At 30.5% G+C, this 18,701-nt stretch overlaps 1 protein-coding gene across 1 annotated transcript in view; it reads left to right on the plus strand.

Moving 5' to 3' along the window:
• Positions 1 to 18,701, plus strand: part of LOC142322004 (uncharacterized) — a 783,616-nt gene that overhangs the window by 719,238 nt on the left and 45,677 nt on the right. The window contains exons 13-17 of the mRNA XM_075360579.1: positions 1,266 to 1,359; positions 6,221 to 6,442; positions 8,666 to 8,818; positions 9,272 to 9,463; positions 11,739 to 11,954. Coding sequence (XP_075216694.1) covers positions 1,266 to 1,359; positions 6,221 to 6,442; positions 8,666 to 8,818; positions 9,272 to 9,463; positions 11,739 to 11,954 — 877 coding nt within the window. The remainder of the gene's footprint in view (positions 1 to 1,265; positions 1,360 to 6,220; positions 6,443 to 8,665; positions 8,819 to 9,271; positions 9,464 to 11,738; positions 11,955 to 18,701) is intronic.

Raw genomic sequence — 18,701 nt, forward strand, 5'->3', positions numbered from 1 at the left:
TTGTGCTTGGCGTAAAAAATAAACTTTGTTAAATATCCAATAAATTTAGAAAAAAAAGCAATAAAATAGTGCATTATTTCATTTTACCAAAATTAATCTAAATGAAGTGAGCAAAAAATAAATAAATATTCTAAGATGTCAAATTTGATTGACAAGAAAAGAAAACAAAAATGCGAAGAAATTATTCAACCATTGTTGATAAAAATATATTGCCAGAGAATTGATTATTTGCCTGTATTACTTAGTTAACAATTTTAATGAAATCAAGAAAGTAATAACAGAAGAATACACTTTGTGCATACTTATTTTTGTTATTTTGTACATCTGCAATAACAATAATGTATATTTTGTTATAACTTAATACACTTTATATTTTTACAGTTGATTATATCTATAGTCTCAAAATTAAATGGAAATCAAGCATGAAATATAGTTTGTTATTTATCTATTGTGAAATAGATTTATGCTAAATATAGTATGCATTATGTATATTGAATATAACTTCCTTAAACTGACCAGATAAGATGCGGTATACTAGGGTGGTTGAACAATTAAATTGTTATTTAAATAACAACTGTTATTAACTAACAGCTGATTAGAATTTCAAACCATAGTTGATTGCTGATTAGAATTCAACTCAGTTGACGAAGTTTCTTTGTCTAGCTGTTATCACTGTTGTTTGTAAATGTAAAGAAAACTTTTCTCTTCACATTTATTTTGATATTTCATCTAAATTGTTGACCTAATGAAAAAAAAATTCCAAAATGTTATACCATAGAATTTTTTGACATTGCATCATTAATATGATAAACCTGTTTTAACAAGGCATTTTCCTTGTTATTTTTTGTTGTTTAATCTATAAACAAGATTAGGTTTTTATTATGTAGGTTTCACTGATGAAAATAAGCAATAAATATTTATAGTCTGTTGGTTATATACGTGATCTTATTTTCATGTTATTTTCAGTTACCTTGAACGAGATGAGATAATTTTTGAAAGATAAAATAATATATGTTATTTTCTCATTAATTTTTTTAGTTGTATTTTTTCTAATTTCACAAAATCATAATTTAATTTTATTGGCTTTTTTTAAGTTTTATTTTGTATATAAATGTTTGCTAAAATATCAATGTACAATCATGTATGATGATGTACTATCATCATAAAAAATCACTTTAACAAACATCATTCTTTTAACATTCGTTTTTTTTTAAATCTACTAATTGTTGTAGTTTTCTCACAATTTATTTACATCAATTTTTCAGCTACAAAACTGGATGAAACACCCAAAGTCAATAAAGAAAATGTTCCACCTCAGGATATTTTGAAGACTGTTTCCATACCACAACCAGTTCATTCGTAAGTAATAAGGTTTAATTTTAAACCATGTTCCAATTTTTATCCTTTCCTGTGTTTTTTTTTTTTTTTTTTTTTTTTTTTATAAAGAGTATTATTTTTTTCAGAAACATCTGATTAATCTCTTTCCTTCTTTCCCTCAAATAATCCTCTATTGAAAACCAACTCACTTTTGGAAAAGTAAATGGGAATTAATATCTGGGTTTTCATACATTAGATTTAGATATTGGAACCATAAGTACTGCATGTGAGTAACTTAATGTATCAGTAACTTCTCCAAATCAGAAGATTATGTCGTCATGATTTATTGTTCAAAATTCTAAACAAAATTCTAAATTTAATGTAAATCTCTTATTAATTCTTTTCATTGATTGTAGGATAGCTGCGCATTCAATAATACAGATATAGTGCAAACATTATCACTGGAAAAGAGCACAGAAGCCTTTTCATTTAGTTCATAATTTAACATGTACCACCATTCTTTAAATTAATGGTTTCATTAAAATTGAAGAGTAGTGAGTCTTATTTATTGTTTTCCCAAAATAGAAAAAGTATTTATTTTAAATCATGAACGTTCTATTCTCTCCAATAGAAAAGGATGGTGCGTTAGTTTGTTGCATGTGCTCACATTTTTATTTTGAATGAAGCGCTATTATCTAGTGGGAAAAAATTGAACCAACAACTGTATAATAAAATGTATTGTATATTATAAACAGTATATTGCTTACATTAACATCTATTATACTTATTATTTTCTTTCATTTTGTTAAAAAAATTATTGTAGACAGGTTTTTTGAAATTTTGTAAAAATAAATAAGTATAGAAACACCATTCTTCTTGATACAAACAATACATATATATATATATATATATATAATATGTAAATGTATTGATCCTGTTACTTTATTTTATTTCTGTCACCATGGCAGAAATATAATTAAGTAAAATTACTAATCTTTTTTTCTTTAATGAATATCTGTAAAATATTAAATTTCTCACAGACTTGAGGATACGAACATGTTGGGGCTCCAGGGGGGAGAGCCCCCTGGCTAGTAGAATAATAAATTTAGTGGAAAAATATGAGTTAAATATGATGAATTTTAGTTAAAATTAGAATAATAGTACTAATTAAAATTTTTTTTAAAGAATTGTGGTTCTGTAGCTAAATAAATGGTTGTAATGATGAAAATAAATAAATGAAAGGAAATGTGTGTACATATAATATATTTATAAATTCTTAACTTTGAACACATCTAATGCTTATGCAAAATTAACTTTAATATTTTAGAAGCAGTTAAGTTTATTATCATTTTTATTCAAGCTGCTTAGATATTTTATTTCTATTTTTGTTTTCCATTTTATTGATGTATCAAATTACACTGTACTTACAAATTCCTGAAAGTAGGAGGAAATTCATAATATCAATAAATAATACAATTATTTTTATTTTTTTTAATTTTGTTATGTTAATTATTATTATCTTTCTTTATTCTTTGTTCAAATAAATGAGAATAAATTTACATTTTATTTTCATTGTCGGCTCAAGTTTTTAATTTTTTTGTAACTTTTAATTAAAAGTATTGTTTTTATTTTTATTACTTCTTTGTATATATACTTTCAGTAAATTATTATGTACAATACTAATTAATAACCTTTGTAAAAATATTTAAAGTAGTTAAATGGAAAACAGGACCTGCTGATCTTAATTTTGCCAGTTCTGATAAATAAAATAGTCAATAGCACTATTCTCTTTTTCTTTCAATGTAACACATAATATAATATATAATACTAAGTATTTCATTCATTTATTGATATGTAACATTAATATTAATATAAAAGTTGGATCTATATTAAGTATTTATGTAAGAGAATTTAAATATACCAATACTAATGTGTCAACAGCAAAAAACAGAAATTTAGAATTTTTATTAATAAAATCCTGGCAACTTATAATTTGTTGAGTTCTTGGTAAGACAGTAACTTTATAAATTTCCAGTTCATGGCTTGGCAGTTTAAATCAGATGGTAGCACTCTGGATACTTAAATATTATTTATATGAAGTAAGGAAAGTTTATGTTATGTTTAATTAACTGGTTCTTGTAAAACTCCAAACTTAAAAATGGTGGAAAGTTGCTCTTAAATACTGCTCAATGCTTATTGCACTTAACAATTTTCACTTAACTTATTCATTTATTGCAGTAGCAACAATGACTAAACTGAGATACAGTTTACTTATTATTTAATTAGCTATCCTCGTTAAAATGTTTAAATATTTAACATATTAAAATAATTATAAAATATACATATATGTAAATAAAATATTTTATATATATTTTTTATTTGATGAACATGTAATTATACAGATTACTGTCAAAATTATTTTAACATAAATCTTAAATATTTAATATGCTGTAAATATTGATAAAATTTTATTTTCTATAAAACTTTGTCAGTTAAACTATATTAAAGATTCAGAATTTTGATCATTCTGAATACAGTGTAAAATAAACAATTGATCATTGAATATTTCAGTAAACAAGATTTGTATTTATGCAAATAATAAGACTAACCTTTATAAGTACTGACCTACATAAATATGTTTTTCAAAAAAGTTATTATGAAACTACTTTTTTATAATTTAATACAAAAATGCTGAAAGCATTTTTATTAATCTAATTCTTTGATTATTTGCTTTGATTATTATGCTAATTTTTTAAAATTCTTTTTTATGTATATATATAAACAAGTTGTCCACTATGTTGCAATTAATAATTACTAACAAAAATCACTATTAACAAACCAAATTAATAGCAAGCTCACTGTAGACACCAATTTTCATAATAAATACGTTTCAAATTAATTACCAATTATTTAAATATTTCCTTGGTAATCTTGATAAATATTATTTAAATAATTACTTTTGTCATAAGTTAAAACTGATAGTTTTCATGATCAAGTATCCATTGATTCATCATTAGTTATTTAACCTCAGGAGATACATTTCCTTCATAGTTAGTTAAAACTGATAGCTGATCATGACAAATTTCAATTTTAATTTATGACAAATGTAATTCATTACCTGAGATACTATTTAAGTAACTAATGGTGAATAAATGAATTCAAAAAGTGCTTATTAAATAGACTGTTAAATTTACATTGAGGTTTTCTATTATTTTGGTGATTTTATGGTGGTTTTGTTGGTAATATATTATTATTTAATTTTAAATATCTCATTTCTTTCATAATTCCTTTAACTTTTTACTGGATCTTTTTGTTGAATCTAATGACAAAGAAAATTCTCTTTTAAAAATTTGGAATTAGAAGCACATGACAAATCTAAGGTTTGCAGATGATCTAATACTATTTATTCCTAAAATCTTAGAAGAAATGTTGAATGAATTGGAAAACAAGGCCTGTTTTAAGGCTAGGAGTGTTTAATGACTAATGAAAAAAAGACTATTCTTCTATAAATGGAGTTAAGAAATAAATAAACCTGCTAGGAAAGAAACTACATTGGTCAAACAAATCAGTCTATTTTGGGCAAGTTGTGAGCTTCAAAGACAGAATAAAAACGGATAGCAGCTGCTTGGAAAATATATTGGTCCCTTAAATTAATTTTGAAAAACAACCAGGTGAATATTAAAGAGAAAATTAGATTGTTAGACTGTTGTGTAACACCTAATCTCTTCTGTGGTTCACAAAGTTGGATGCTGCTTTAGAAGTCCCTATAAAATATGAGAGTTACCCAACAATCAATGTAAATAAGTGATCTGAAAAGAAATGACAGAGTTAAATTTGAATAAGGTAACACAATGGAGTAACTCACCGGCTTGGTGAATGCGTCTCCCCAAATCAGCTGATTTGGTAGTCGAAAATTCCAGTGTTCAAGTCCTAGTAAAGTCAGTTATTTTTACATGGATTTAAATACTAGCTCGTGGATACCAGTGTTCTTTGATGGTTGGGTTTCAATTAGCCACACATCTCAGGGGTAGTCGAACTGAGACTGTACAAGACTACACTTCATTTACACTCATACATATCATCCTCTGAAGTATTATCTGAAAAGTAATTACCGGAGACTAAACAGGAAAAATAAAAGAAACACATTGGAGTAGCAGATGTGGTAAAGTAATCAAGAAATCAAAGTGGAAATGGACTGGCACCTGGCAAGGTTGGATGATAGGAGGTGGATAAAACAATTTACATTTTGGAAACCTTTCTATAGGAAAAGGAAAAGAGAAAGACAGAAAATCAATGGGAAGATGATTTCAAGGAGGGGCAGGAATAAATTGATGTAGGTTGGCACTGGACAAGTAAGCATGGACTATCCAGGGAGAGATCTATAATGGGTCTGGTTTCAAATGTGAAAATTAAACAGACGCTTAGTTAAATGAAGAAATAATTTAACAAGCATCTCAAGGGTTACTTTTTATTTTATGTAAATAAAAGTTTAGTGTAATTTTGTTCATTAGTGTCATTTATGTATATCTATAATTTAAAATTTAAATAAAATTTTAATTATAAATTAAATTTCAATATATAATTGAAACCAGATAAAGGCTTTTTTATTTATTTGTCTGTTTATTCCAATTAAAAAGCAAAATGTTATGACCTATTTAACTATTTACAAGAGATAGATATGACATAAATCTATTTATACAGATTTAATGTCACATCAACAGATATCTGTTTATACAGATTTATTTGTTTTTATAGATTTTGTATTTAGTTATTATAGATAATGATTATAAAATAAATAAAAAATGTCTGCAATATCTATAACACTGACATTTAGATGTATTAATCATATCAGTTTTTTTCCACAGTCCTGTATATTCACACAATGTAAATTCATTTATTGCAGAGTAGCAAATTTGTATCGTGGTACAAATGCCCTACCAGTTGCTCGTTGTGATTCTCCTCGAAGTACTCGTAGTGCTCCGTGGACAACTGCTCCACCATCTAGAGGATTGTATACATCCAGTCCTCGTTCAGTTCGCTCTAGTGGAACTGGTCGTCCGTTAACTGCTCGTCGATCGTCCTCAGTTGAGAGTCATAGCAGCAATGATTCACGTTCCTGTAGAAAGTAATTTATATAGCACTACATTTATTTTTTTTATTCTTTATGTAAAGATTATATCTAGTTTATTTTACAAATACATGCAGCTAGTTTTACTTACTTTATTGGTATTCTATCAGTATATTTGGGTCTACTTCTTTTAAAATGCTAAAAGAAAATAATTTTTGAAAATGTATTATTACGACTAGATTGACAGTCAACAATAAATTCCATTCCATAAGTGGCTACTTATGCTCTTTGCTTCATTAACTCAACATTTATATTTGTAATATTTCTTCTGTATTTATTAACCAGAGGTAAATATAGATTAATATTTATTTGAAGAGTATGCATAATAGTGGTATTAATATTTCACAGTTAGTAGAATTTCCTTGTTGTTTAAATCAAATACCTCTACCTAATTTTTGTGCTCTAGTAACCCCTTCTTGTGTTCTGGAGTTAATCTAATGAATAGCTTTGTATATTGGTTATATTTGTATAAAATTAATCATTTTCATCTACTGATTTAAAGATTTTTTTTCAAATGTAAAATTTTTTTCTTATAAATATTCACATATTTATGATTTATAATTATAGCATCTATATGTTTTTTTTCTAATAATTTTGTTTTACTCTATTTCTAGACAGTATTTAAGTTTATTTTTATTTCAGTAATAATTATTTTAATTGTAATAAAGATTTTATCATGAAGGAGTAACCTCTATTAGTGTAGATTAATCTGCTGTCCTCAAGAAAGGTAATTTTGTGAATGGTGAAATTGAAAAATGGATTCTCTATAAACCCTTAAGTAACAGAGTTATAGTTATGGTAAATAAATGGTACTTTTGATCCTTTATCCATTTCTGGGATAAATCTCTATACAAAACTGGCATTAATCTTAAACACGGACCAGTTATATTAATATCAATTTCTCAAACATGGTTAGTGCTGATATGTTAATAAATTATTAAAAGTTATTAAAAAAGTGAAAATCCACCTTACCAGCAAATTAAATGTGTTTCTCTAGATCTTTCAGTTCTTAGACCATCATCAGGAAAATAAAATATTATAAAATAAGTAAAAAAATTAAAATGATTAAGCAGTCATGACTGTTTGCTATACATTGTTGTATATGAAGTGCTACTCAAATTTTTTCAAAATTTAAATGTAGCCAATGAACCAATTGCAGCTATGTGAGGCTTGGTAATACAAGCTACACTTTTTGTTAATCTGTTGGTCTAGAAGGATTATGCTAAATGGATATGGATCTTTTGTTTTTTTTGACTGTATTGATGTGTTTGTATCAATTTGAGATTGTACTGTGTAGTCAAAATTAATGATGTTAAAGAGCAACAAATTGTTCTACAACTTTGGCAAGATGGCTGTGAAAACTCACTAAAGGATGCCTTAAGAATGCTTTAGGCCAAACACAAACATACAATTTGTATAAGTGTTTTAAAAACAAACAAGAGTAAGTTGATGGCTTGTGAGAGTAATGGCTATTGTTCTGGTCATCGTTTGACTGTAAAGACAATTCAAAATGTAGCATGCATGAAGTCATCCTGCAAGTTCAAAAGAGAATGATCCACTGTATTTGCAGGATTGTAGGCCTACTGTATGGTTTTTGTCAGTGAATTCTATATGGGAGCTCAAGATGTGGCAAAGTACTGCTTCAAAATTTGCCCACATATCACTTGTGTATAAATTATTGGCAACTACTAACAAAACAGATCCAAAATAAAATTGAAGTATAAGAGGTCATATTTTAAGACCTTTGAAGGGATCTAGAGCAGATTGCACCAATAACAAAGATGCTAACAAGAGATGATGTCCAGAAGTGTGCCTTTCCACTGAATTTACAACATCCATGCATAAGGAGATCATTTTTGCAGGACAGAGGTCAATAGTTTTTTAGGCAATTACTTATTTTTTTTAGGCTAATTTCCAGAACTTGTGAGTAGTACTTCATATGTTGGTAATGAACCTTCTGTCATACTTTTAGGTTTCAGTATAATGCACCTAAGGTAGCAGGGAAGCTAAAAATATACTAGGGTACCATACTTTTATAAAATTAATTTTAAATCTTTTTTATCTAAGAAATGTCACACAAATTGAATTCAATAATTTTTTGGTAAAGTATTGTTAATAACTGTTCTGAATTAATTATTTATTATGAATCCCATTTTGTTTAAAAGATTTGTAATACATGTATTTTACTAACATTTAGACATTTGTTTCTTTTTCTTTTAGGCATAGGCATCATAGAAGTAGAAGAGGATCAGACAATGAAAGTGAGTTATCACGATGCTCAGGTAAATCAGGTAGAAGACATCGTCATCGTAGCAGAAGATCATCTGGTAGTGAACATGAGTCACGACATCATAGTTCAAGTTCAAAACATAGGTAACATTTTTATAAATTATAAAAATAATCATATCTTTTAATATTATAACTGATTAAAAATGGACATTAAGATTTATGTGTTTAGATTTTAATGAAGCTTTTTCAGGTAATATTCATCGGCTTTTATTCTGACAGTAATGCTTAAATGAATATCTTGTCAAGATTTAAATATGAGTATTCTTTTTACTAATCATTTAAGTAGTGTGTAACAAAATTTTTACTGAATCATGTATACCACTTAGAAAGTTTTTATGTAGTGAGATTCTTTATCATGAACCCTAATACCATTTTCTTTAAATTAATTTAAAAATTATCGTTTATGCTTTTCATTTCTCTATGTATGTGTCAACATACATGATCATACTGTTACTGTTAGTATTAAAACTTGTACATTTAGTTAGTAAATTAGAAATTTTGTTTGTTATTTCTTAATAATATCATACTTTTTTTTAGGAGATATGAATTGGTAGATTCAGAAGGTCAGTGGAGAGAAGTACAAAGAAAACAAGCTGAAGGAGGCTCAGGTGTTCATCAAGCCAATGTAATTAGTAGTAAAGATAGACCTCGTTCTGGTTATATGAATAGCGGTATGGAGACTGAAAGTGAACACTCATATCACCATAGGCGTAAACATAGAAAACACAGGTAATTTATATAATATATTTAGTTTATAAAATTGAATTGATGAGGAAGTAAATGAACGTAATGAGTTTAATTATTATTAAACTCATTACTAAAAGATAATTTATTACTACATAAACGAAGTCATTATATTATAATTGGGTGTCTTCTAATATATATGATTTTTCTTCTTTAGTTTTCAACTAAAAAAGGTCCATAATCCATAATCCTCTATTTCTCCTATTTTTATTTTTTTAACCGCTGCATAGATTCACATTTAACATCCAAGACGATCTGATATTTATGGTGGGGGCCTTTCTTGCCATTATTATTTTGGAACGGCAACTCTCTGCTGTTTTCTATTTTTAAACGGTTGAAACACCATTAAATGATTAAATAACTTGCTTAATTTTGTTTGGTTTACTGGAAGTTACTGTTTTTATACTTCTGTTTTTTAAAGTATTTATAATACATTAAAAATGTTCTGATGATTTATTCTCTAGAATAATAGTAAAAAAAATTCATATTTAGAACTATAACCAATGTATGTCTGGTGGCTACTATTATGTTCGAAGTACTCCCCTTGTGAATCTACAGATTGGTGTAGAAAGTGTTTCAGTTTTTGGAAACAGACTAAGACTTCTTGTACAGTAAACTCTTGAATTCCTTTATCACATTATGCTAGATATCAGTAGTATCAGAAAATCATCATCTTTTTAGCAAAGTCTTCCCTTTAGGAATAGCCGGAAATTGCAGGGAGCTAAGTCAGAATGATCTAATTCAATAATAGGTATTTTGGGCAGAAACTTTCCATGATGAGCAACAATAAAGGTACATTTTCATGATGGATCAATATTTTCATTGTGTACCCAAAATTATAGTCTTTTCCTCCAAACAGATTCTAATAATCTTTTCAACATCATTAATTTTTTCATCAGCCATTAGTTATGCACTTAATCATGTTTTAGACCACAGAAAATACTGCTCTCTATTTGCATCTGTCATTTTTGTGACCTTAGCTTTTTCAAAGAACTCACTTCTACAGCTTCAAAATTTCAGAAGCAATTTTGCTGATTTTCATTCAAAATGTGATGTTAACTGTTTACTCTAAATTTTTATCACTGTTTTAATCAATTTAGTTAACAGATCTTTTAGTTGTAATAGCCACTTTACTAGTAAATGACTCGTGTCAACTTCAGATTTTTACTCATAACAATTAAAACATGTACAATCACAATTATCTCATGATTCCAACCAAATCACCATACAGGCAACACTACATATCAGTCAAGGAATTATATTGTCGATTTTGTTTATTATATCGTCAACCAGTCATAATATACTGGTTACTGGTACAGAAAGTATGTAACTGAAGAAATTTAATTTTCTGATAAGCATTTGTTATCAGTTTGATGCAACTATAATTGTACTTGTTTCTTAGAAGTGTGTGGTGTAGTGAAAAATTCTTTTATTTAATTTTAATTACACTATATAGGTATATTTTAAATGAGTGAAATATTCTATGCTCTTTGTTTAAATACAGTGAATCCTTTTTTTTAAATTATCTGAATTTATCAAGTACAATCCAGTCCTGTTAATTAAATCAAAACATATTCAATCTCCAATTAATAGTAATTAGGATTACCAAATGTATGTATTTACACTATACTGTTTAGTATTAAGTGAAATTAGGAGGCAATAGTATTAAATACTTTTTAAATGTGCTTACAGCAAGTAAAATTTACATTTTGATAAAAATGTAACTTAGCTATCTTACCTAAAATAATGTAATTACTCTATCGCATTACATATGTAATAATTTGAAGTAATGTATAATTTATGCTACAGTAGTATTATTGCAGAACCAAAATAAAAAACTCATCAAGTAAAGAATTCTTATAACAGAAAAATTATATGTTTTTTAAAATATTAAAAATAACTACCTCATCTAATACTTTACCTTTGATTATAAAGTAAATGTAGAACTTCTGTTTATTGATTGTTTCTTTACTTTTATAAGTAAATTTTATGTAAATAAATATATTTCTTATAAATTTTTCTTTTTTTAATTATTTTGTGTTTTCTTTGTTATAGCCTTCTTTCAAAACTACAAAAGCAGCAGGACTTATGGGGTTTTACCCAGTTTGTACATTGGTTGAAAGACATTAGTGTTACATTGTATTTTGTACTACTGTGAATTTATTTCACAAAATCTATATATTAAATTAATTTAATCAATTACTAATCCAAATTTCAGAATTTATAATAATTTTACAAAATAATCTCTTTTAATGATAAGGTCACGTTCACGATCACCATCAGAAAGCAAACCACGACTACCAGATGAATTAAAACAGCATTTAGAATTCCAGCTAGTTGAAACAGAAGGTATGTCCGAGTCACAATTGAGGGAAATTCCCTACAAGGTCATCGAGACAAACACAGCCAAAGCAGTTCGGGTTCGTCTTTCCCCAACATCAAAAAGAAGAACCCACTCCGCAAGAAGGGCGAAAAGGTAAATATTTAATCATTATTTTTATTCATTTTTTTAAAATGTTAATTGGTGTGTTTATTATTATAGTAGTAATAGAATTAATTACATGCTTTATACGTCTTTAATCTATAAAGTAAAGCATCAGTTTATTGAGTGAGTTATAAAAAATTTAATTAAACAGAATTTCATGCATACAGAACAACAATATAACAGTATAGCAATAATATGTATGGAAACTTTGATTTATATACATTTGTAAATAGGTCTGATATTAATGAAAATATAATTTGTTTTATGTAATTTTAAATTTGTATGGAGATTAATTTATATGTATTTCAATATTGTTTACAAACTGAGTGATTTGTAAAGAGTGCTAATCTGAGCATGTACACTTTTTGTTAAACATACTGACATCCACAATCAGCCACTCTGAATCCACAGTCTTCAGTACATTTCATGCAACGATATAAGTAGCTATAAAAACATATATGACCATATTGCATACATGAATTATTATGTTTCGCATATTATTAAACGAAAATTTAATATTTTTATGTGTGGACATTACAATAAAAATTGTGTAACCTTATCATTACAAGACTAGGGGTTTAGTCGGTATAGTAATCTGCTTCTCCAGTTAGTAACAAAGTTGAATATATGGTATATATATGATACTCTGGAATTGGGGAAGATTGCTTTATGATGTTGCATTCTTCAGTGTACATTTTTATTTTGATAATGTACTGACTATTTGTTGATAATCACTTCTGAAGTGAAAAGGAAATAATTGTTGCTCCATAATTCTTCATTATATACATCAGCTTTATAGAAAAATGTTTTATTTACACTCACTGTCAGTGATTTTTTTTGTTTTCAACTATGATCGTACAATCATAAAGAATTTGTTTTAATGATAATGATGTTGATGTGATGAAAAAATGCCAGACTATGGTTGGAAATTGAATTAGGACCAATGAATAGAAAGTGAACATGCTTTGCTTCCCTAATCAAGAAACTTGCAATATATATCCAAATTCTTTCAGATTATCCTTTGAATAAAGGAACTAATCACTTCACTGTTAATGTCAAGAGATTGTAATTATGGTCAACATAATAACAGTTTCTTTGCAAAGTACAGCTTCTACATTTATGTGTGTATCAATTATTCTTTCAACGTATTTAAAAGATTCCTGTATATATTCTCTTTTAGATACCTCACAAATACAATAAAGATTGAAATTACCCTGAGATTGTGAAGGCCATAGTCTGAAATATTCTCACATCAATAATGGAAATTGTAGTGTAAATTTGGCATGTGGCTTCATTTTATTGTAGTCCCTCAATATTATATACGAAAATAAAGAACATAATAATTTTCTACAGATAATTTTTCTATGAAAAATGGGTTCTGTTATTTTTTTGTCAAGAAATTACAACCAGCTGTCAGAGAATATATATAATCATAAGAATAGAATATAAAAAAATATAGAATGTGATATAATAATAGTCAAGAAAAAATATGGCATTCTCAAAATTCCACACACTGTTATTTTGACTATTATGCATTTAGTAGAATAAGAATATTTCATGAGATCAAAAAGAGATCCTAAACATATACAAAACATTATGTTGCCTTATACAGTTAAGATTCATCAGTTCACTTCTGCATTTTTGACATAGGCATACCTTCAGTTTTTTTTTCAATAGTATGAACAACATTAAAAGAAATAAAAATGCATTACCAATTGATTTTACTAAAGAACACAAAAAACTAATAAGATTTTATGAAGTATTGTCATTTAACTTCTTTTTTCTTTTTTTTTTATGTCCTTCCCTAGCCTCCTAAGACCGGCTCCGCAGTACTGCACTACGCGGTTTTGGGAGGGTGCCTTTCTGCCTCTAACCAACCAACAATACACACCAGGACCAGCTATGCTGTTTCTGGCCGACCGCCCAATTGGCCGGTTCTAGGTCCTTTTTTCTTGCCTTTGCCTCTAAGGCATCCTTCCCCAGGGGGGGTTTCCTCCCTGGGACTATGGTCTTTGCTTTGCCTTGCCTCTAAGAGGGAGCCCCTTTGAGAGGAGCCTCCTGCCACCTTTCTAACGTCAATCGCTTTGCTTCCCCACGACTATTTCCATAAGCTCATTCCACTCTCTCTTTAGTCAGCAATGTCAGCGGTGGTATCAATGCAATGATGAATATGGCCTCTGCCAAAACAGTTCTATGTGCCCCTGCCACACCAATCATCATCCTTCTTTGCAGCATCTCCATTTTAGTTATAGCCACCCCTGTCCCCTATCTGCAACACACACTTCCACACTGGCACAGCATACAGTAATATACTCTGCACTACCACAACCAACATCCTTTTTTTTGAAAAACTGGGACCCCCCTACTCTACACATCAGTCGTGATAACGCCATCACTGTTCTTCCTTCTTGCACTATCAACGACTTCTAGCTGGAAAGATCGCCTCCTACCCAGCCATGCCCCCAAGTACCGGCTCTATCTTAGCATCTTTGACTTCTAAGGCAATGGAAGCCAGCCTCCTTCTGCCCGCCATCACCATCAAATTGGTTTTCTCTGCTGCTAATGTCAACTTCCTACTTGTCAACCAGCCATCAACCAGTTTTATGGCCTCGTTTCCTTTACGAATGACATCCTCTTTCTTCTTCCCCACAACATCAGAGATACATCAACCGCAAACCCTGTTATCAAAGCCCCTTCCGGAAATTCTATTTGTAGAATGCTATCATAGGCAATGCTTCACAGAAGTGGGCCCAATACCGACTCATGTGGAACACTACGCCGGACACTAGCCACCACTTCCACACCTTCTGCATGACCCACTACCTCTCTATTTCTAAAATAGTCATTTATTATCCTAACTAAATACCGACTAATGGCCCTTCTCGTCAGCTTGTCCAATACACACCCAAACAGTAGTGAGTTGAACGCGTTTCGCATGTTCAACAACACTACTGGATTCTTTGTGTCTGCCATGTACCTGATGCCACCTTCTCCACCAAATTCATCACCCTGGAGACGGCATCCGTTGTCGTCTCCTCCTTCCAGAACCCAAACTGCACCTCATTGAGCCCTCTTTTTTGCTCTATCTCCTCCTTCAACCTTTCCACAACCAATCTATCAAACAGCTTCCTCAAATAAGTGAGCAAGCATAACTGCCGATACCCCACAGGATCAAACGGGGCACCTATCTCACTAGCTCCTTTTTCTAAAAATACTAACCTCACTCTCTTCCAGGCATCTTGCAACCTACCTTCCAACAGAATCTTATTAAATGCCAAAGGAACTTGGATCGAAACCATCTCAACCGCTGCTACCACTGCTTTGTTAGGGATGCCGTCTAGACCTGGGCTGTTTTTCTTTGCTAATCGATTTGCCTCACAAAGCAGCTCTATCGGCTCTCCACATCAATCTCTTCTTCACCATTCCATTCATCCCTTGGGAAAATAACATCCACACAGCTCCTAATCATTTCTTCTGATAACACCGGAAGTTTTCTCCCAAACTTGCCCATCACTATCTTGAAGGCCCTTCCCCATACATCCTCTTCCATCTCTCCACAGAGCTGTTTCCAACTTTCTCTCTTACTCTTATATATCTCTGTCCTATACTCCTTCCTTTTCTCCACCAACAATAACTTATATCTCATAACTTCCTCTCTATCTCCTCTCCTTCTGACCTGCTGCATCCGTCTACGAGCATGCAAATACTCAGCTCTAGCAGCAGCCACTGCCTCTGTCCACTAATACACTTTCTTACATGTATCTTTTTGACACAAGAAAGCCCTTTCTGCTACCAGTGATAACACCTCAGTTAACTATGTAGGAGTGACTGCTTCCATTTCACCCAAACTCTCAATTACCGCCTCCTTAAAAGCATTTATTCTGTTTCTCATTATCTTTCGAATCTCTTGGTTACCTGCTCTTCGCCTCTGCTCATCAAACCAGAAGAGGATCACCTCATGGTAGCTCAAAGACTCCACCCCCAGCACGACCCACCTTCTTGTCCTTTGCACAAGCCTTGGCGACACAAACGTCACATCTACATAGGAACTACCGTTTTCCCTTACACAAGTCGGCTTTTCCCCATCATTCAAACATATTAGCACATCCAACTCTTTCCCCTTAGCTATTTTCCGAAGGACAGCATGGAGGCCGCACTTCTATTTGTATTCAGTTGTACGAAACTAAACATTTTTGGCCATAACAGGGCGCTACCCATGCGATGCCCTTCAGTTTTACAATTTAAACACCTTGCCTTTTGTTTGCAAGTTCTTGCAACATGACCTGACTCTCCACAATTGTAACAGACTCCTGTTCTGTCCAGGCCCCTACATCTAGCGGCAACATGCCCCATCTCCTGACACTTAAAGCATCTTGCCTTTGCACTGAAGGTGTCTCGGCACAACACCCAGCCTATCTTTACATGCCCTTTTTCTATTAACTTATTTGCAATTTGATAAGCCATCAACACTGTTGCCACCTTAGTATTACCATGTTGCCATCTTAGTATTACCAAACGCTGATCGAATACCAATCACTCACAACTCAACTTCCTTATCCTCCACTGCCTCTCTAATAGCTGACAGAATTTCCCCCTCATTAGAGTCCAACCCCAAATCATTAACCTGCACAAATGCAGGTTTACCTCTCACCCCTTTGGTGACACTAACTCCTTTCAATTTAGCCTTTACCTGTTGTTGAACTATATTTACCTTACTGCTAGCCCTTTCACTGTAATATGGACTGCTTCATCTACTCCTTGTTTTATCGACAAAACGTCCCCTAGGTCTTCTTTCCTTACCTCTTCCTTAACTTTTTGGAGCAAGTCTGCATACCATGTCCCCTATGACTTAAACACAATTGTGCCCAATCCTCCTTTTTACCATGAAGTTTTCCTTGAGGAACTCTTGGATATACCTGTTGTTCAACATACAACACAATTTCCCTACCAAGCCTCCATCCTGTATATTCCAACAACTTCTTCAAATATACTCCTACTTGATTTGCTGCCGCCCCGAAAAGTATCCTGTCATTCCTCTCCACTGTTTTTTGGAGGGCTCTATATGTGTCTTCCAGCATCACCTTTTCACCTGCAGTGGAATTCACCACTATCTACCCAGCACTTCTTCCAAATCTCCCAACAGCACTTCAGTGTGCCACCATCAGCTGCCCTCTTCACAGTTTCTCTTGCCGCCACAGCCTCCTAACCGACATAGCTCTCTCCAGTATCCTCTTTCCATAGTCAGTCTTGTCATCCGTGGCCACATCAAAGACGACCACGATATGCTCTTTCACCACTCCAAACACTGATCCCTTCTTCCCCATACATTTAGCAAGTGCAGAAGCAGGCCACTTTTTCCCAATCAGCTCTGGAATATTCTCCGGCATTTCTTCCTCAATCTGTTCAAGGAGCCCCCTGTTTTCAATCCATAAGGTCTATATCTCTACATCTGTTTTTTCCTTGGCCGTCCCCAAAACAGGAAGGTGTTCTGACCTACTCAATTCATTCTTTTTCATTTAACTTGTTATTTACAATCATCAATTTTAATATCAGCTGCAGCATCTGTCTGATGAAATCAAGACACTAAATGAAAAACATTTATCCATATTGGATAATCAAGAAATGCTATGCTGTAGTCATTTTTAAATGTCTGAATCATCTGATAGTGTCTTAAAATAAATTCACTTCATGAATAAGTATTCAGTGTGTGTAATTGAACTGGTCAATTACTGAACTTTTATTACTGTTTCTCCTTTCTCTTCTGTGTTAGGCTAATCTTTTAACTAGAATATCAATAATTTGTCTCATATTCTAAATCTTCATTTTCTTCTATAGTTTTTACCTCTTATACATCCCTCTACTGCCAAATTAAGTAAACCTGCATTTCTTAATCTGTACCTTAGCACCCTAGTTTAGCTACAAACCAAATTTTTTTCTCTTCAATTATTGTTTTATGACCTGTGAGTAAAAACGTTATTTTATTGATAAAGACACTGAACAATAGTACCAAAACTTTCTTCTGTAAATATATTTCCATCTGTTTAAAAAACAAGGTCTGTTATAAATTGGTTTGTTAGATTGAAATTTTTGTCATACTGATTAATAAGCAATAAATATTATTTAAATTGCATTGCACATTTACAAAAACTTTTATTATTGTTTGTTACTTTTAAAATAAAAAACTATTGACTTTTCAAGTCACTGACATAAATGGCTTTTAAAAATAATCCTTTACTTAAAGAGTACTTCAGTACTGTTTGCACAATTCTTTACATGTTTTCTTCTATAAAATTGCCCTATATATACTATATAACATTATTGTGTTATAAAAATGTGTTATTTATTATAATAAAATTAATATTATGTTAATATTAATCTGATTAGCTCTTTCATAACTAAAAATTACCAATTACCAGAAAAAAGTAGTTATAAAAAATTATTGTCCCTTGATTAAATCAGATAGTTGATGCTCTACTAACATAGTTTTGTGAGTGTTTTTCTTTGGTGTGCGTTTGAAATCTTGCATGTTTTATTCTTATTTCATTTTGTTTATATTATTATCTTAATCTTTTTTTTATAGTCTTTTAAAACCTAAAAATAAAAATAAAAACACCTATATTGTAACTAATAAACTACTCTTTAACATATTTGATGCAAAGAAAAAATATGTGGTGTTTACTAATTTGTTATCTAGCACTCCAATGATACCACCACATACTGCCATGGGTATTATAATTA

This window comes from Lycorma delicatula, chromosome 3, assembly GCF_047948215.1.
Source record: "Lycorma delicatula isolate Av1 chromosome 3, ASM4794821v1, whole genome shotgun sequence".
NCBI lineage: Eukaryota > Metazoa > Arthropoda > Insecta > Hemiptera > Fulgoridae > Lycorma > Lycorma delicatula.